Raw genomic sequence first — 21,354 nt, forward strand, 5'->3', positions numbered from 1 at the left:
GGAGCACAGGAGAGATTTTGACATGTCAAGAAAGATTATTCTGAATCACATTGCTTAATGTGTACTATCTGAACCAAGTCAGCACAATTTCTACTAACTTACAGGATTTTGCTATAAAGGCATAGAACCAATGAACATGTAACAATTATCAGAGGAAAATACATCTAATCTGGAAAGTCTTGCTGAAGAACAAACACTTGTATGCTTTTAAATATAATACTTTAAGAGCATCTTCAACTACTGGCATTACTACATTTTAATTATACCATAATTTTACCTGACATGCCAGCTGATACACTTTCCCCTCTTGCAGCAGAAAAACAACACAGGTTACTTTCAAACTGCAAGAGGCATGACCTTGTGAATAAAACTATATTCAGAGATAGTTTTGATACTGTCACTACCTCTAAGCTTTTTAGAGTATTTCTACAAACTGAACTCCCAATGTAGGACTGAGTCTGAACCAAAAGTTTGTTCTGAAAGCTCTGAAACGCTATTTACCAAAGAGCTTAAGATAGAATTATAAGCATTTACTCAAATAGCTCACATGAGAAACTTGGTTTGTCACTGAAAGAACACAAATTACTACGAGACATGCTAACCCACTACAATAGTTAAAACAAAGCCTAGAAACAAAAGTCAAAAGTTGAAAATCATCTCATTACATGTTGCTAAACAAGTGGCACATTAACATACAGAACATCTTTCACAAATCTGTACTGGGAGATACTATACCATTTCAGTATCTTACCCTGCAAGAAATACTTCCAAAAATATTTATTTGATAAAAGATAAACACTTGGGATAAATACTGTAGACAGTTAACAGGGAAAGCTTTGTTACGCTATTAACAAAAGCAAGTTATTTTTCTGAAGACATTTCCCTTCCTTTCTTCTCTCTTCTCCCATCCTCCAACTTTTTTCAAAATTAACATGTGCCAAATTTACAACTCAAGAACTCTAGGGAAAAAACAGCTTCCATCTCTGCGAAGCAAAACAGAATGAAGTACCGTGCATCTTTATTACACGGCCAAGGCCCTTAAGTGTCTAAAGCACAACAGCACATCAAAAATGGTTTAAGAATTACAAAACAAGACTGCAGCAGGAACTGCAGAGGTTCTATTTCCACCCCCACACATAACACTACCTTCATCCTGAAAAAAGTAATGCTGGTCAGCAGATCCACTGTAGACTTCAGGTCCTGCAGCCGTTCCCGGCTGCTGGCTGGGAAGTTATTCTGTTGACAAGAAACGGAAATCCTGTTGGAAAGCACAGTCTGATCCACGCAAAGCTTCAAGCATGTTCTAAATAAGGAAAGTGTCTTGGAAACATTTCCTGCTTGAGAAGCTTTTACCAGTCAAAACAATGTTCAGTAAATATGGCCTTTTTGCTGCAAGAGCTCATATGTTTGCTTAATTAAATTTCTTCTCATATGATTGTGAAGTCTGTGGATGCCAGGACACTGACAGCCCTCTGCAGTAGGAGAGGTATCTCCTTGATGGCAGAAAGAGCAGGCAGTGAGCAACGGCCTTGCCTCCATCAGCCCCAGAACTACTGCTGAGGTTGCTTGCAGAGGTCCTTCACTTTCTGCACTTATCATTTGGTTTATCTTTTCTTATGAAACACCACGAGGTGTGGCATATTTGCAATCTCCCTAGGGAATTAAATTCAACTGAAAAGTGAAAGCGAACATTTTTCACTACAGGAAGACATTATAACCACTTAATTGCCTATAACATCCAATCTGCCAACACAAGAACTCATCTACACGTGCTTCTGTTGCTCTGAAGCGCTTATTTTACATATTATCCCACCTGTCTGTAACCACACAGTGTTCTCCTTCCACTCTTTGAGTTGTGCTGATGTTAGAGGTCTCACTGTCCTTTCCAGATGATGTATATGTGTGCACATAGATGCATTTACACACGTACATACATGCACCATGCACACTGTGCTTGCACCAAGCTTTGTTTCTTTCAATAGACTGCTCTCTTTTTGAACTCAGGCTCTGTGCTTTCTCCTACACTTACATTCTTTCCTTCCCAAGCTTTAACACTGCTCATGCTCTCCATGTTCTTATACTTGAAGAGATGTGACTGGTTGTGTTGCAGTAGTAAAAGCAACCTCATTAACACAGTATATTCACATTTACATATTCAAACTTTTTTTTTTTCCTGAGGGCTTGCAGAAAATATGCCCCAGTAACACATTATTGGTTTAGTTCATTAAACCAGTGCAAGAAAATTAACGTTCCTTAGAGTTTGTTGTAGATGCTTATTACTAGACAATTCTCCTCATACAGTTAATTTGTCCACACATCATCTCTTTCTGGCACTCAGAGTATTTACCAAAATCAAGATTTAAACACAAAATGTTGAATGACATCCAGCCTACCACTGCACTCTGGAAAGAAAATATTCTGATTCAACACTTTCTTTTTGACAAATCTAGTGTGGAAATTCATAGGTTATTTACTGTTTACTTTTAAGTGTTTCCAAATACCCTGAATCAACATGCTGAGGATGACTTAATATGGGCAATTTAAGCTGTAAATTGCTGTACTTTCTCTTGCAAGTTGGTAGCTCCACGCAATACCTTCCAGACCAGTAGGGGTCTTAAAATAATGACTAAGAGGGCTCAGACTGTTTCTGCCAATTGCTGTCTAATTGCACAGCCAATTAGGAAACATCTAAATCATCTATAGTGAACAAGTTTTACCTGGTCCTAACTTGTTTGTCCAAGGTTTAGTTCATGAACCACCCGAAAGCACTTTTTTGAAGAGCAAACAAATGAAAAGGTATCACCACTACAGCTTCCTGTTGCCATGCCCTAATAGTTTTCCCTTTGCCTCCCAGTGGATCAGTGATCTCTTTGCACTTTTTCTTACTAGTAATGTAATTTTAGAATAGCTCATTACATAAATTCCTTTTATCTTCTTTCGTATCTTGCCCTTTCTATCCTTTTCTTTTTGCTCATCTTACTAATGCACTTCTTGCGTTAGTCCACTCATGTTTCCCTTTTCTGTCTACTTTTAAATACATAAACAAAAATCAAAGCTCACATTTTGTAACATATTCAATTTTTTCCATCAATCAGTCACTACTTAAAATTACCTGGCAAGAAATTAAAAAAAAATTCAAATCGCAAACTTGTTGTAAAACTACACTGCCTCTGGAGTAAAGTTAAGAAGCCTGACAGACTAATGCCACTACTTGAAACCTATCCTTTCCCCAGTGTCATGAAGTGGTGGCTGGAAATGTCAAACTGAAAACTCAACTTATAGATCCAGATCAGTGAGCAGAGTCTGCCAGACTTAAAACAAATGACAACGCTGCCGGTCCTCTAAATGATTTCTGACTCCTGAATGACACAAGTTTGTTTTCCCTTTGTGGATGATACTTGAAGTAGCTGATAAGAAAAATTCAAAGAATTAATCCAGTCAGCTCACGTATCTGGGAAAGTATCAGAGATAAGGACAGTTCATAATCCTTAGATTATTTCAGAAGCCTTGAGGAAGGAATAATTGAAGAAAGAAGTTCATTTAAATTCTGTCCAAGGGAAAACAAAATTGTGTATTTGAGCAACAACAAGCTTGTCATGACAATTCAATAACACAAATAACCAACAGTTCAGAGATGTAAGAAAAATCCCAACTGCGCATCAACATAGATGAAGAGATTCTGTTTATTCTCACTTACCCTATACATGGAGAGATCGATCCGAAGTGAGTTATGAAGCTGGTCCAGTAGCTTAACAAATCGTTCTTTCTATTGGGCAAAAAACACCAACAAGCATCACATATCATCACTGTCCAATTGATGTTCTCAGTAAGAAGCACGGTATCAGAGAACTAGCTCAGGAGAGAGGGAGGAAGCACTACAGATGCACTGTTTTGTGTGCTAGGGTTTTTTGCCTTTAAGCAGTTGCTGTTTTTAAAAACAAATTTCTGAAACCATCAGACTGCACAATATATTTTATCAACAGCATCACCACACAGAATTTAATACAATTTGCTCATGTCCGCACCATCTGTGCTCCAGTGTGATTTGAACATGAAGAGTAAACATCACAATGCATTGCACTGATTAATAAGATTAATAACTGAAATGTGTGATGGTGACAATAAGCCACGCTCTGCTTTGTCTAGTGCAGAAGAACTCTACGACTTCCAGCTTCCTACAGATACAGATAAAAAGTTCCTTAAACAGAGCAAGTCATTTATTGAAAGGCAGAAATAACACAGGCAAATTAGAGAAGTCCAGTTGTATCACCAAACATACCCCAAAATTGGAGGCTGCAAAGCGGTCTGAAGCAGACACGTTTGTGGAGGCAGTTGTGTGCGCATAGTAAGCGTTGATATTGGCAAGTAAGGTGCTCATCACAGCTGGCACACCTGGGCACATGTATTTGGAAGAAAGACAAGCAAAATGCCTGCAAAAGGACACTTCAGTAAGTCATTCTGGTCTCTTCTGTGTCATGCTACCTGACGCTGTGTACAGTATCTACAACCCAACTCTTAGTCAAGTTTCCTATCCCTTCAACAGCTACTCTGCTGTAGGTAACACCTCGAACACAGGCAAATTGTTTTCTCCTTTTCATTCAATCCCTAGCATTTTGCTTCAAGTTTTTCACAAAACATGCCATTTATACAATAGATAAGTGAGAAAAAAAAAAGAAAAATCCTTTTAGCACAGCCCTTTTCATGTCACAAAACAGTTTCTCAACAATTTGTTGTCACTAGCTTTTGACATTAGTGATACTCTGAGTACAAGAGCCAAGCCTGGCACAGAGAGATTGATATAATGTACAGTTACCTGAGGCCGCCACAGGTTCTGAGGGGCCACGAGGCAGCAGCAATTGCAAAACATTTAACCACAGCAAAATCACACACTATTATTTCTGTGCTGCACTGATAAGCTACTCCTTAGAGCTAACCCTTCCAGCCTTCAGGAGGCATGCTCATTTGTTGGTTGGTTGTCTTTTCTTTTTCATTTTCCTCATTTAACTGCTCCCATTATTGTGCAAGGAATTGTCCTGCAGGAAATCTCAAAATTAAGCCAGAAGCACTCAAGCTTGTGAAATGATTAGACAATCAAAGAAAATCTGTCAGATGAAGATGAGAGGGGGAAATAATCAGACTCAGAAGGTCTGATATTATAAGATGTGGTAAGTCAAGTTCATTCCAACAGACAGGAGAATTTGTAGGTTTTAAGCTGTTCTTCAAGCAGGAACCCTTACAGAAGTCTCAAACTAAATCTGGGAACTATTTTCCCAAACGTAATTTTCCCTCAAGGAAATCACCACAGAAATCAGATTTGGTGCTAATTAACCTACAAATAATTATAATCAAAAAAAGCTCCAGTGAGAGAATTCCACAGAAACACACAAATAGATGTTTCAGACAAATATGATCATGGAACATAATCACAGAATCCTTAGAGTCAGAAGGGACCTTTATGGGCCATCTGGTCCAGCTCCTCTGCAATGAACAGGGACATGTGCTGCCAGATCAGGTTGCCCAGGTTGATCCAGCTTTGCTTTGAAAGTCTCCAGGGATGGGGCACGATGGCTGCTCCTGAATGTGAACTTGCTCATTACACAATATCTACGTACCAGCTGTCTTTCATGCACTCAGTAGATTTAGATAAACAAAATGGGTGTGCCTAGCTTGAAAAAGAGGAGGTGTAAGAAGTACTGAATGTCTCTAATAAACATCATTACTGCTTAACAAAAAGGGGAGGATTAGCAAGAGAGCTGAGCCAGGCCAAAATCCTTTTAGAGGGACAAATTAAAGAAGCAGCAATATACAGCAGTTACAGTGTAGGAAATTCCAAGGAAGATTTTGCAGCTTGGATTACAAACAGGAATTTCTTCCCTCAAGTAACAGTCCAAGGACAGGAACCCAGAGAGGTGGTGGACCTCCATCCTCGGATATTTTCAAGGAACTGAAAGAGGCTCTGATTTGCCTTTTTCAACTTCTGGGATAGCCCTTTTATGAGCCAGGACTAAACCTCCAGAGGTATCTTTCAATAGCATTCCATTTTGGCTTAAATTAGCAGGCATTAAAAGATGCTTGCATAAGAACATAGCATAACTCATCCAAGGACTCAAACAAAATGATAAGCTTCAGAAGTGAACTTTTTCAAATTCGTTTGCTGTATCTAATATTATGTTTGAAATAAGAAATGAGCTAAGCATAGCATTGCTTTAAGCAGAAGGGCTAATCCCAAATACACATAGAAGTTCAGTGACATGGAAAGTGCTCTTGAAGACCAAAAACTGCATGAGCCTAGATCTGAAGAGAACAAATCAATGCTCCATTACTCAAACTTCCTGCAAACACCATCAGCACTAACTGGAAGATCAGTGACCTCCCTCATCTGTATTAACTGCTGTAAGAAACCTATAGGACAAACACTTTCACAAAACCTCTTCCCTTTTCACACTACCAAAAAACTTCAGTAAAATCCTTGGATAACATCTTTTTAATAGTAGAGCATTCAAATAGAGATTTAAGAGTTTTAGAACAGGAATGGTTAAGATAACAATAATAAAGCATGGACCTTTACGCTCATAATGTCGGTGTAATTCTTTAGAATATGTTTTAAAGGTAAAGGTGCTCATACAAACTGCTCAGGTGGAGGCTTAATTCCAGCATTTTGTGAGACAGTAATTTCCAGATTTGAAGGAAATCAGTGATTCAGAGACATGCAGTCTTCCTTTTCACAGTACACCCCATAAGGAGTAACTGTTAATGCCTTCTATTATCAACACACTTAATCTTCTGAATCAGTCACATCAATGAGTTACTGTGGATGTCTGCACCAAAGACAACACCGAATGCATCTTACGTCATGGCCTGGTATATTGACTCGATGCCATAGCGCATTGCGAATTCGTCCACGATCTCTTGGGCTGTCTCATCAAAATACACCTTCCAGGCATCGTCTCCTTTGGCATCAGGGATCTTCACCACCCCATTCCCATGCACGTCTGTGAGATGGTGAAAGAGGTTCTGAAGGATAAAACAAGAGTGAAATTATATGTAAGGCTGCTGAAGCTGCCAAGTGAGTTTGATGACCAGCTTGGAAGTGCTGGGAAGGAAGCACTAATACACATTTCATTACCCTCTTCCCTTTTTCCTTCCCCCTAGATATTACGCATTTTTGAGCTTTGACTTTCTTTTCATACAGCATGCTCCAAGCTGAATTTTTCCGCACATATACCTACAACTTTATCCACTCAACACTGAGAATGATGCAGAGGAGTGCTTCAGTGTAGTGAAATCAGACTAATTAGCTTCCTGACACCTACACACTTCTGTCCTCAAATAAATGACTTAGCATGGACAAGCTATTTAAACTAGATGAAACAACAGCCCTGTATCAGCTTTGTAATTATTATTACACAGTAGAACAGTCCAAATGTTTCTTTTCTGAAAAACACCCTTTAAAACACCCTTAACAACTAGACACTTTTATTATTATTCATCATAACCTCTCACTTTTTCTAACACAGGAACGTATTTCAGCTATCACTGCTGTGCAGAATTTGCAATTCAGTTTACTGGATTTCTTGGCAATCCTCAACTTTATGTCACTTACTGATTCATCAGCTTATCAGACAGCTGGCTCCCTACAGTAAGGGATGCAAAAGTCTAATGACCTAATTGGCAGGACTCTGCTTTACACTACTTTTCCTGATTAAATTATTCTAGCTTTAAATCATATTTATTTTATGATGCACAAATGAAAGAAGATGATACTTAAAAAGGATATATTTGCAGGAAAAAGAACAACAAGCAGGAAGTAAATGATTATACATGCTCAGAAAGCCAAAAATCAAATGGTTTACCAAACAGAAGCAGTCACTGAATTAAAACTCAAGAAAAACTACATACTGAAGGACACAGCACAGTCTACTAAAAGAAACCAATGTTCATTTAAACTTAGCATGATTTTTTCCTGATAAGATCAGAAGAAACGGCAGGGACCTTCTAGCCCAGTGTAACTGTAACTGAAGTCATCTGCCCTTCCTCTCTAATCTGGATTTGCTTAAACTTTACCGGACATTGTGATATTGTTCTATACAAGGTGGGAGGGTCTATGGCTACCCTTCCTTATTGAGGCACTCAGAGAGTGATCCTTGTCCCTGACAGATAGGCTGGGCACTGTGAATCTCAGATATTCTCATTAGCCATCCTTGAGTTTCTCCCAACTTCTGTAGCACTGCCTGTCCATCTTGGGCCATGTTGAGACAGATCAGTACTCAGCCATCACAGCTTATCTTCTATTCCCTAATAGCTGTCCACAGCTACACACCACTGCAACAGCGCAGAGGAATTTATACAAACAGTGCCAACACCACTCAATGGCCATAGCCAACTCTGCATCCTGATTAGAATTTAATCATAAAGCAGCAGTACAAAATGTTACTTTTCACATTATAGCTCATCATGCATCACAGGCCAACTGCTCAGACAGAAACTGCAATGACATAACTGCTCCTTGTTGTCAACAGTACGCCAGCAGTTATGTTCACCACACTGAGACAAGCAGCAATAAAAAACACAGCATATTCCATTTCCATGGAAATGCTGCATGTCTGGGACTTCAGAGGGAATGAGCAAAGTTTATTCATGAAGCGTATCTGGGCTGGAGTCTGCCATTTTAGTAGGCTTTCTGGAAGGAAAGATACAGATGGAATGCATGCTGAACACATCATCCAGGGAAATACAGAAGTTTCTTCCGTTAAACTTATGGAAGCTCTAAGTTGGACCAGTGTCTATTCTGTGCTTGACAAAAGCACAGCTGTGACAAGTGGGACAGAGTAAACCAGACAGCATTTGGCGTCGCAGGGAGAACCTAAAGCCTTCCTGACAAATGCAGACCTGGTGACTCACTGTCTTTCCAGGCCTGCAGGGCAGGAGAAAAAAAGCTCACGTAAGGTCAGAAGGAACATTCCAAGGAAATAAAAGGTCACAAAATTACTTCTTCTTCAGAAAGGAGGAACATCATAATGACCAAGTTTAATTGCTCTTTACCTCATGAAGGCAAGTGTACTGAATGTGATATGGAGCCACCTTCTCCTCGCCTTTGATCTCCACATTGATTTGCAGACGGATAGCCCCAGACACTGCAGACTTATCTGTTCTTTTCTCTAGAAGGAAAAACCATCAGCAATTACATGTATTTTTCATGTTCAGAGCACAGCTACCTTGGGGTGGCAATGCTGGAAAAGAAACTGCTGGAAACTCAGGATTAACCTATGATAGTAATGCCATGGAGAAAATTTTCTGATTTTTTTACTTCAAAGCAGTAAAAATTAAGTAGATACCAGCAAAACAGCTGCCACAATGCACTCTCGGTATGACACATCTAGCTGTAACAATGTCCTTTTATATATAAGCCAGCCCTCTGACAGCAATTGTGCTATAGCACCCCGGGCTTAGATTTAGTTAGCCCAACTAGAACCATCAAGGAAAGTACTGCAAACTTCTCCAGACTACGACTCATATTAGAGCAGGCAAAAAAGTTCACAATATCACATGTACAGCCACGATGAGGTTTTACCAAAACCACCAAGCAAATATCAGGAAGATGATGCTCCCTTTCCAAGGACAGGGATCTAAAGAGGGATCTCCCTTTTCCAAGGATTGAGCTGACTGATACAGAATCTGTTTCTGATTTGATTACAGTTCTAAGCTGCTGGGAACTGCTGACGTTGTCTTATGAAGAAGATTCTGGTTGTCCTATGATTATTACCATGTCCATCAACTCAGCACTACCTGGTTACTAGTCATTTCTTTCTACTACACCTTATTTTGTCCACTTGGAAAGATTTCAATGAATCCCAACCCAGCACCATGAACTTGTACGTCTTAGAGTCTAGCAGAGTGCTTGTGCTAGTGCAAAAAAGGGCAAGGTCAGGAACTGTCACCGGCATAGGCAGAGTGGCATCCCAAGCATTTTTATATTTTGCTTTTCAGTGCCAACAGGAAAAAAGCCATCACCATTCTCACATGCTATTCTGCAGTATTTCACTTCAACTGGGATCAAAGCCTGGTAGCTTCCCTGCAGCAGCATAACGTCCCTCATAGTCATCTAACCATGAAGGCTTTTTTTTTTTTTGTCCTTTCTTGCAAACTACATGTGTAGTACCCAAACAAACAGGTGACTGCTTTCAATCCCAAAGCTGCACTCACCAAGGTTGTACCACACATCCATTTCTCCGCTCAATGTACGGACTTCAATGATCGTCTGCCCCAGGAAATCATCTGACTCACGCTTCAGCCTCTGCTTGACTCGAGACTTGATGTCATCGTCTTCATCCCACACTCGCACCTTGATCCGGTCAGAGGAATTATGGCACTCACTGAGAACAAGACAGATGTGATATTGAAAAGCTCATTACGCAGCTGACATTTCTACACTGCATGCTTTATGTTCTTTTTGACCTGCTAGCCTAAGTACAGAGGGGCACATAAACAAGAGACAAACAAACAGCCACTTCATTTCAGAGCACAGACTCCGACAGGAACCACAGAACAATTCTGGCGAACTCTAACTGCTCTGGAGACATATTAGATGCTGCACTTCACACTCACACTGAAGGAGAGTGCCCTGCCCACAGAGAGTGCAACCACCAACTTCAGGTTTGCTAAGTGACTGTGATTCTTCTGCTCTTCTTCATCTTCAGGAGCAGCTCCTTGATTTGGGGAATTATTTACTCCCGTTGGTTTTGCCATGAAGCGAAAGAACGATATGGTCAAGGTCTATGATAAATACATTTAATGATATTTTGTAATAAGAAAAAGAACTGAGGTGGAGGTAGTTCTGTTACTTCAAGGTAGTCACAAAGCAGTAGTGCACTAACATACAATACATTATAACCAGATGATACATACGCTGCCTGTGAGTGCGATGAAAGGGTGAGATACAATAGTTGCAAAGTTGGTATGTAACTACTAGACTTGATTATACCTACTATTCACAGCTCAGATTGATACTTTCTCTACACCTTGAGCAAATCAGTAAGGACATTTCCATTAAAAATACAGCTTACTCTTTGCTGAACCTGCAGGCTTCAGTCTAATGCACAGGCAGAAATTGCAGCCCCCTGTTTTTAGGTGCTCATATGCCTTTTGCAGATGCAAACAGGCTCCTGAGTGGCAGAAGTGGGTGGAAGGACCTTACAATAAGAGCTTTGTTCATCTACAGGACATGCAATACAATAGAGCAATTTGAATGCTTGCATGAGACCATAACAAGGGTAATTACTCACCATAACCACTACAAATGCCTCTCAAGGAAATAAAACCTATGAAAACAGGCAATTTCAGCTGAAGGCCCATTTTCCAGCCTTTTTAACATTAATGTGCTGCATCTGTTGCTAAGCAACAGGAAGAAGGAAGAAATGGGTCAGAAGAGATCTGCCAAGCCTGGTCAATAAGATGTGGCAGTGATTGGTATTTGCATGCTCCCTACCAAAAATCATTTGGGCTCCTGTGGCTGCTACTGTGATATTCAACTGATTAACAGACACCCATGCAGCTTCTAAAGATTTTTCCAGCAAAGACAGATATCTGGGAATGACACTAAGAAAGTTAGGGGCAATTCCAAGCAGCTTTGATCACTGCAGAAAGCATTCCTACTCCCTTCCTTTTCTGTGCAATCGAAGCTGTATTTAGAGATCAGAAGAAAGAAGGTTCAGTGTTTTTCTCTTTCCTCCTCCTCAACTTCAAGGATATCTTCCTTTGATAAAAATATGCACCAAATGCACACAAGCTGGGAATGCTCAGAATGGTGCTCTCTGTAAGCTCCCAAATTTAACTGAGCATATTGCTTTATCTACCGGCAACACTGCACAAGTGCATAAAAGAACTCCTCTGTTCCTGACACAGTGCAGTAATGTACATCTCAGCAGTATCCTACAACCTCAGTGTTCAGGACACGGTTACCTAAAAACACAGATTGGTACACAGTGACATTTACAAAGTACCAGCAAGTTAGCTCCTGACATCTTCAAATTTCAACTTCTGGCACTGCAGCTCTTTGTCAAAACAGCTTTGATCTTATTTTTCTTTCCTATCAGTGGTGAAAAAATGGCTCTTTCCTTTCACTGTTAAGCTCTAAATCTACCTTATGTCCAATATGCACTGTCCTACACTTCTCAAATGGCTATCATCCTTTGCTTGCGCTGCAGCAGAATAACTAACTGCTAAGAGCCACAGGAAACTTCCCAGTCGCATTTACCAAACTACTGAATTTTCTACTTCGCTGTACTTTTCTCTTTTGTTTTTAGGAGACTGCTCAACTTGTATTCCTTATGCTGATCCCATGCCAGAGAGAGTGCCTTATCACTCACTGACAGCAGCTGAAATCCTTAGGCTGGTGGCTTACCCATAAAATACCTCCATTAAGTCTGTAAAAAACACATTTCTTGCTTTCAGAGAAGGCAGATAGTTGTGTCAACACTAGTTCACTTTCCAGAGCACACCCCAAACAGAACCATATATACTGAGTAACTTGATTTTAGATTATAACAATTTTTTTACCTAACTGGATGAGGGAAAAGGTGGATAAGGGAAAGGCTGCTGATGTAGTCTACATAGGCTTCAGCAAAGCCTTCGACACCATCCCCCATGGTGTTGTCCTGCAGAAGCTGGCAGCCCGTGGCTTGGACAAGTACACTCTTTGCCAGGCAAAGAACTGGCTGGAGGGCCAGGCCCAGAGTGGAATTGAATGGAGCTAAATCCAGCTGGCATCCAGTCATGAGTGGTGTTGCCCAGGGAGTTGGTATTGAGGCCTGTTCTGCTCAATATCATGCCCTAGATGAGGGCATAGAGTGCACCCTCAGTAACTTTGTAGATACACCAAGTTGGCAGGAAGTGTCGATCTGCCTGGGGGTAGAAAGGCCCTACAGGGGGATCTGGACAGGCTGCATTGCTGGGCTGAAACCAATGGGAGACCATTCAACAAGACCAAGAGCCACAGCAACCGCAGGCAACACTACAGGCTTGCGGTGGAGTGGCTGGAAGACTGCGTAGAGGAAATGGACCTGGGGGCATTGATTGGTGCTGGGCTGAACAGGAGCATGCAGTGTGCCTGGGTGGCCAAGAAGGCCAATGGCATCTTGGCTTGCATCAGGAACGGTGTTGCCAGCAGGAGCAGGGAAGTGATGGTCTGTCTGTATTCTGCCCTGGTGAGGCCGCACCTCCAGTGCTGTGTCCAGTTTTGGGCCCCTCACTGCAAGAAAGACATGGAGGCCCTGGAGTGTGCTCAGAGACCAGCAAAGAAGCTGTGAGGGGTCCAGAGCACAGGGCTTATGAGGGGCGGCTGAAGGAGCTGGAATTGTTCAGACTTAAGAGGAGGCCCAGGGGAGACCTTATGGCTCTCTGGAACTTCTTGAGTTGTGGTGAGCTGAGTGTCGGCCTTTTCTCCCATGTAACTAGCAATAGGACTAGAGGGAAAGGCCTCAAGTTGCACCAGGGGAGATTCGGGCTGGATACTTCTTCTCTAAGTGAGTGGTGAAGCTCTGGAATGGGCTGCCCAGGGAGGTGGTGTGGAGTCACAGTCCCTGGAGGTGTTCAATAAACATTTACATGCTAAACTAAGGGTTTAGTGGGATATATTGGTAGTAGGTGGATGGTTGAACTGGATGATCCTGGAGGTCTTTTCCAACCTTGGTGATTCTATGACTCTAATAAAAAACGGCTTCCCATTAACAACTGTAACATAATTCCCCAAATTTTGACAACAAGTTCTGTTGGCTGAAACTTTCCCCTTAGTTACTACAAGAGCTGGCAGATTTCTAAAAATGCCTGCCCCACTTCTTGCTAGACTTTTATGAAGGCTGGTTTCCTAATGATCTGCGTGCACACAGAAGTCTGCCCAGCCTCCTGCAGCTCAGCTCCCACAGCTTTCCAAAGAAAATGCAGACAGGGGGAACACTCTGTGACCTCATTACAGGAAAGAAACTACCGAACATGTTCAGATCCATTTCAAAGTGTGAGGGGCTGGAAACCAGGTTCTCTTTGTTCCATGACTCAGAAAATGGCTACTTTTTCTTTTGTATCTATATTCTTCTGATATTTGCAGTGGTGACACTTTATATAAAGAAGTTACTTTGATACTCCACGGGATCAAATACGGAAACACTTCCAGGAAGCAGCACACAAAATCTGCAAGAAAATAAAAATTGGTACTTTCTGTGAAGTTTTTTTTTTTCTGAAGCAGAAATCAGCAGAGCCTGGTTCTGCTGACTTGCTCTCTGTTCCACACTCTACCTCCATGTCTTCTTCCCATACTCCCACTGTCCCAGCCCCGAAACACCAGTTTATATACACATCCCCTGCACTGGCAACATCCTGTCTGATCCCTTCCCATTCCCAGCCAACAACACGGCTGAGGAGAAGCACACCGAGACACTGTTAATTCTAATGTGCTTACTTTGGCATGCTGACACACAGACTAATTAATGTACTGATGATTAAGCAGAACAAGCAACTCTTGAATTTAATAATTGGTATCCTTCTATTCTAGCTCCAACTTACATTAAAATTGTAGGATGTGATTCTTAGCTTTGAGAGCTATGTCTGCTTTGAAAGGTTGGCCCAAACAGGCTCAAAAATGGCAGGAGTCTGGGACAGGATGGCATATGTCTCTTTGTCCTCCAAAAAACGTAGGAATAAAGAAAAATAAGTTTCCAAAAATTTTCAAGCCAGTGATTCACATGCTAAGGTGGAATAAAACAATGATATTTGTGCTGAATTTGTTAGCTTTGTGTGCTAATATTTGCAGGACTCTCACTCAATCTCCAGACAACAGGAATGCAAAAGGAAAATGAAACTGTAAGCCCCCTGAAACTATGGTATCAATGAAAAACAATGAAAGTTCATGAAGCCCTACCAGAAAAGGTAACAGTTTACAACCACAATACTGTATCCAGTTTTATGTAACCCACAGAAAAGATTATAAGCTTAGAGAAAGGAAAAGGCCAAAATGAAAACCTGTAAGTTTCTGACACCATTAGCTCAGGATGCTGAATCTTCATCAGAGAAAGAGAAGCTGATAAACACACACAAAGGTTTCTAAAGGCCCGTTTGTGTCACATCTTCATGGACATTTCTTCCCAAACAATTTCTCAACGCAGTTATCAATGTGTTAACCCTGCAGGGCGCACCCAGCCCTCAATTTCATTCCACTAATACTGCCACTAGACATAGCCTGTCTATCTCTAAAACACATTGCAGAGATGTGTGAGGTGGAAAGCCAACACAGTTATATTATTCAGCACATCCATTTCACATAAAGACATTAAATTATGATGTTTTCTCATATTTTCGGCCTGAAGAACAGTAGAGCCCAGAGGCCCAGTGTAATCATGACTGCTGTGTGCTTGACAACTCACAGAGAGGAAGACTGCTGCCACTTTGTAGAGCTGACAGGCTAATAAAGACAAAAAGCAAGAAGCAGGCATCACAAAAGCAAATAATTGAAGCGAGGGAGCAGAGGTATCCATGGAATTTTGCAGATTTAAAAGTAGGTCAAGTCAAGCCCACATTTAAGTAGTTTTGCTGTGCCTTGGAATTAGAAAAAAATATTTATGATTCAAGGAGTCTGGTGAATATTTATACAGCCATGTTCTATGAGCAGGTTTCCTTTTGCATAACTGCAGATGCAGCACTCAGGAAGGGTGTGTGAAGTTTCATCTCTGGTGCAGGGGACACTTCGTGCAAAGGCAGAAACAGGCAGAAAGTGCACAGCAGCTTGTAGAAGCCATGATGAGTGCAGGAGGTGGAAAAATGCACAGGACAGAAGAATAGGACAGCAAGACTTTAGGATCCGCAATTATTTTAGCTTCTGAGGAGCAAAGCTCCAAAAAAAGCAAAAACATTTTTTGGAAAACCAAGAATACTTATTGGAATCAGTATGAGAAAGCCCAATAAAGAGTTGTAACAACAGGCACAGAAGGAGCAGGACCTCGGAACAGCCATCCTGAACCTAGAGGGGGCCTACAGGAAGACCAGAGGGGGACTCTGTCAGGGAGAGTAGAATCACAGAATGGCTTGGATTGGAAGGGGCCTCAAGGATCATCAAGTTCCAATCCCCTTTCCACAGGCAGGGCCACCAGCCTTCAGACGTGGCACTAGACCAGGCTACCCAGGGCTCCACCCAGCGTGGTCTTGAACACTGCCAGGGCTGGAACCTCTCTGGGCAGCCTGTTCCAGCACCTCTCCACTCTCTTGGTAAGGAACTTCCACCTTACATCCAATCTAAACCTTCCATTCCTGAACTCAGGGTAGTGACAGGACAAGGAGCAATGGTTTTCAACTAAAAAAGGGGAGATTTATACTAGACTTCAAGAGGCAATTTTTCATTTTGAGGGTGGTGAGGCACTGGCACAGACTTTCCACAGCAGCTGTGGTGCCTCATCCCTATAGGTGCTCAAGGCTGGGTTGGATGGGGCCCTGGGCAGCCTGAGTTCACGGGGGCAAGCAGCCATGGGAGCGGTTGGGTCTGGATGGGCTTTAAGGTCCTTTCCAACACAAAGCACTCTGTTTCTATGAAAATCTATGAAAACAGAATTTGTGTGGTTGAAAACGCAGGGAGATTTATGTGCAAATCAGTGGGAAGTGTCTTGAAATGGCAATGTCCAACTGCTCTGCTGAGGCCAGCATCGATGGAATCAGAAGGCAGAAAACTTTACAGAACATTATTTTTAAACAATGCCAAGACTCCTCTATTAGGGGAAAAAAAAGACAGCAGAGAATACACTGAAAGCAAAATCAGAGCTGTCAGAGAACAATGCTAAAATCCTTAGCAGTTTATAAGTTCAGCATGATAGCACAAGAATAGGCTGCTGAGATCTAGTTGATGCTGTCTAAGAACAAAGACATAAAATTTCTGTTCTTACTAGCATGAAGCTCATTTCTTAGGGGAACAAGTACAATCATTTTGCTGTTACCCAACGCTACGACACTGACTGCATTATTTAATTTAAATTAATTGTGCACGTCTCCTAACTACAAAGAGCAGATACAGTAATTCTGAGCTTTACATCCTTAGCTATATTAACACAGATACCCTGAAAGTGCTTGCCACAAGGCATCAGCTCTACATTCAAATCTAAGTTTCTCATCAGTTACTGAGCAGGGACACAAGCAGGATTTCATCAAACTGTCCACTTGCCCCTACGAGGCAATGAACAAAGGAGCCTGAGGATGCAGAGTTACAGTGACACTTACAAACATGGTGGTCTCCAAAGGTGAAGACTGAAAAGCAACTTTGGAGCAGAATCACATAACAACAGAGACTACTGAAAGATGCTGGGCTTGATAACAGACTCAGCTGGTGAAAGGAAAATTGAGCAATAAAATAGAACACTTTGGGTGACAGCACGTTGTCTAGCTATGCCAAAGCACCATTCCCGAAGGATTAATACAAATGTTTATCATCTGTGGCTCTGCATGTCCTAGTAAAATATTGGTCATCTGCTGGCAGGAAGTACTGCATTTACTTCGACTCAGTTAGTCTTCCGCAGTGAGAGAATAAACGTGCCTCTTGCAAACTGCCCACTGACAATGCAATCTGTTTAAGGCAGTGATTTCACACCCACCACAAACGTCTTGAGAACAGATATATTCAGACAATACAACTTCAAGGAGATATTACTTCAAAATGAGTGAGTCATTTTGAGCCTAAGCCAAGAAATATAGCAAAGTACTGTTTGAATCCACCATCTACTAGTGCTCATAGTCAAGACTTGGGTGATTCCTGAGAAAAACTGATACAGACTACCAATCTCCAGCTGAGCACAAAGCTCTCCATTTAGAGCAGAAGTCTGTCCTGTTGTCAAGAGTTCATTTTCCTAAACATTGCCTGCTATGTAATTTGTTCAAATGGATGCTCAGATTCAGTCTTCACCAAAAAAAAAAAAAAAAAAAAATTACCAGAAAGTCTGTACTTTCCACTGATAGTCTAAATTATGTCTAAATGGAGAACTAAAGTCTTCTCTTAACTGCATTAAATATTGTAAAAATATCTTCCTTGTCATATTACTGGACTGTTTCCTAGGGAAACGAGTGCTCTGCAGATTTCTTTTCAATGCTTCTTCATTTCCACACTCCTAGTGAAAAATTAGAGCTAGATAGAGAAGAGAAACCAAACCAACTGCCATTCCTGGAAAGTCTGCAGACATCTTGCTCTCGAGTGCCAAACAACACAGCTAACTCAGCACCAACTGCAGGTACAACACATGCTGTCCAGACTTAAGGGCAAAGGAAGAAAACTCAGGGCACAGAAGCTACGTCTATGCAGCAAATGAAGGAGGCTTCATTTTAGCTTACTCAATATAGCTATAAGAAAAGAGCCTGGATTATAGGAGTGGAATGTAAAATCAAGAGAAGCACAATTCATTAATGCATGCTGACAGAACGCCTTTTTTTTTATTGCAGCAATTGCTGAAGTCACCTATCAAGCTTCATCCTCCAAGCACCATTTATGCAGTCTTTGCAGCTTGCCTGCAAAGCTTTGAACTGAGCAAAAAGAACACCTCCTTACATTTTTATAGGTCTTCAAATTCCAATGTAAGATGTAAAAAATTCTTTGTAACATGTTTCCTAAAGCTAAGGATGAAAATATACAAAAATATAATATTCAGAAAGAAACAAGACCTGCAAATTCCTTGCTTAGTGATGAATATGTTCCAAGAACCAGTCATTAATCTAAGCAGATGCCCATAGGGACATAGGCTAGTAATGACCTAAATAGTCCTTATAATGAAAACCTAGAGTCTTTTTTTATAACCTTGTCCTTTTTGAAATACAGTTCTAAATCAGGACTTCCAAATTGGGTCAGCCCTACCACAATTTTTTTTTTCCTCATGAAAATATATGGAAAACAAAGTCATATTTAAGGAGATGAATTTAAGTTAATACACTTTTACATCCATCACTGTAAATAAGCACAAAGAAACTATTTCAAATAGGTCTTTGCAGCCTTAATTAAAAACAAACAAACAAACAAACATACATTTAAACTGCTTTTAGTAAATTTTTTAGAGTCTGTATAATTATGTATATTTCAGAGTCTATATATTTATGGTATTATACAGCTGCACAGAGTCTGCCTCAGTTCGTACAACAGATTACATGAACAACACTGTGACAACTGATACCTTGGGTTTCCAACTCTACAGCCAACCTTTGAAAAGATGCCAGAATTGTGACTGCGTAACAGACACTGGGCACCTAATGGACATCAGCTACAAGCAAGTCTGTCCAGCAAGCCAAACAGAAAATGAACAGCGATAACTAACCCGTAGTTTACCTACTGACCTAACTGTTCTCTACCTGTGTATCTTGCAGTAACTGAAATATTTAAGTGTTTCGAATACCAAACTTTTCATGTCTGCTGTAAGGTAGACTTTTAACACCTACCAGGACACCTTTCTCCCAGTGTAAGAAGTTAATGTTCTGAAAAACAACATATACATCCTCAACACTCAAAACTAAGGATCTATGGATTGTCTTCACAATCTCTTCTAAAAAAGCTTGGTAAGTAATGGGTATTTTTGGCCTGCATATGTTGGTTTAAGTTTCCATTTGATTATGAAGGGGAGAAGATTTCAGCAATTTTAAGAGTTGTAAGCTGAAAAAAGATCCATAAATGAAAAAAAAAGAAAAAAGAAAAAAAAAAAGATGTGCGTGTAAAAGACCAGTGCTGCATACAGCATATGGTGAGCTTTGACGTGTACCAATAAAACAACACATGGATGTCAGTACTTAAAAGACTCCTGCAATAGATCTCGTTACAGTAATCATTTCCTTCACCTCCTGCTATTAAAACAGCCACCTAGGCATAGGCAAGACATAAAGTAGCATCAACTCTAATGCCCAATAGCATATTATCTGCTGAATCACAGATACAGTGATAAAATCTAAACAGTGGCACTGTTAAAACTGTGACATTTATCACGTTGCACTATCTATCTTTAAACACAGTATTTGTTGAAGCTCCTAAAATAAGAAGGGAACACACTTCAAGTACCATGGTAACTGCTTGGCATGATAAATCAGGGTCCTTAAGGATCCCACACAGACTTACTGCTATTGTGACTAGACTTAACCAAAAGGCACCTAGTATACTTGTCTACATTCTGAGCAGTAATATCACCTTGGATTAAAGTACAGATAAAATGAAAGGCTTGCTTGCTTGAAATAGAGATGAGATTTTTCTGACATTAATGAACTACTTTAAAAATAATTTTGCTTGGTCTGTGCATGGTAAAGACAAAGCTGGATTGACAAAAGCTTGATTCGAAAGCATGATTTCAGTATGCAGAGAGCTCTCCCCATGCAGTTTCAGGAAAAAGAACGAAGAAAAACTAAGAAAGGGAAGGTATAAAAAAAGAGCTTGCACGTTAAAGAAAATAAACATGTTTGGGGCTGAAAGAGATTACCCAGAATCTACAGAAACTACTTACTTGCGAGATTTTAGATCTCCATTTGGTGTTATCATGCATTCAATGATAAATGGAGGGTACTGTTTACTTATTCAATAAGAGCAGGATGGAAAAATACTCTCCAGCTTTTAAAGCACATCTGAAACATAAAAATCGTGCCTCTAGCCTTTCTTTCCAATTCGGATGTGGATATGTTGCTTATCTTGAAAGTAGATAATCCCTCGAGTTACCATAACATTGATTTTCCAAAAGTAAAGAGAGAAACTGGTAGTGTCACAGGCAAGTGACAAACAACTTTCTTTATCCTCTGTTAGTCACACAACAGATGTAGGTCACAGCAGTAGGTCACAGAAAGTTTGCTTAGCCTTTTATACAAACTTCACTCCTTCATCTTCCAAATAATTTTGAAAGTACATCTATTATCCAGGAGCACAAGCTACCAAGTTAAAGATTTTCCTTTCTTTAGCTCTCTCTAGAAACATCAATACAAGAAGGCTCACAGATCAGACAACTTATATACACAAAACTAAGAAAGATGAGGTAGACATCTGTGCATTTTGCACATTGTTACAGACATCAACTCTTCAAAACTGTACATAACACCAAGCAGAAATGAAACCCTCATACGTTACAGGCAGCGTGGGAAAGCACAGATCATACGAACAGGCAAAAAGGAGGTGAGAGTACTTACAAATAAAACTTCTCTTCCCAAACAGGATTCAAATTCCCAAAAATTGTTTTTGTCCTCTTCTTTGTTTTACCCACTTGAACAGTTACATACGGATCGCTGGAACCAGTCTTGTCTTTGGCCTGCAGACCCTGAGCACACACCACTGGAAGGAAAAGAGAAGAGTTATCACCACCCTCCAACAACACAATGTGTCCACAC

General features: G+C 40.6%; 1 protein-coding gene across 1 annotated transcript in view; it reads right to left on the reverse strand.

Annotated features, from left to right (window-relative positions):
• Positions 1–21,354, reverse strand: part of UNC13B (unc-13 homolog B) — a gene marked incomplete at both ends in the record, with an annotated part of 204,421 nt that overhangs the window by 49,501 nt on the left and 133,566 nt on the right. Inside the window, 7 exons of the mRNA XM_079548344.1 lie at positions 1,147–1,236; positions 3,698–3,766; positions 4,280–4,430; positions 6,851–7,014; positions 9,043–9,158; positions 10,204–10,373; positions 21,157–21,298. Of these exons, the coding sequence (XP_079404470.1) occupies positions 1,147–1,236; positions 3,698–3,766; positions 4,280–4,430; positions 6,851–7,014; positions 9,043–9,158; positions 10,204–10,373; positions 21,157–21,298 (902 nt within the window). The remainder of the gene's footprint in view (positions 1–1,146; positions 1,237–3,697; positions 3,767–4,279; positions 4,431–6,850; positions 7,015–9,042; positions 9,159–10,203; positions 10,374–21,156; positions 21,299–21,354) is intronic.

The sequence above is a fragment of the Tetrao urogallus genome (assembly GCF_951394365.1).
Source record: "Tetrao urogallus genome assembly, chromosome: Z".
Lineage (NCBI taxonomy): Eukaryota > Metazoa > Chordata > Aves > Galliformes > Phasianidae > Tetrao > Tetrao urogallus.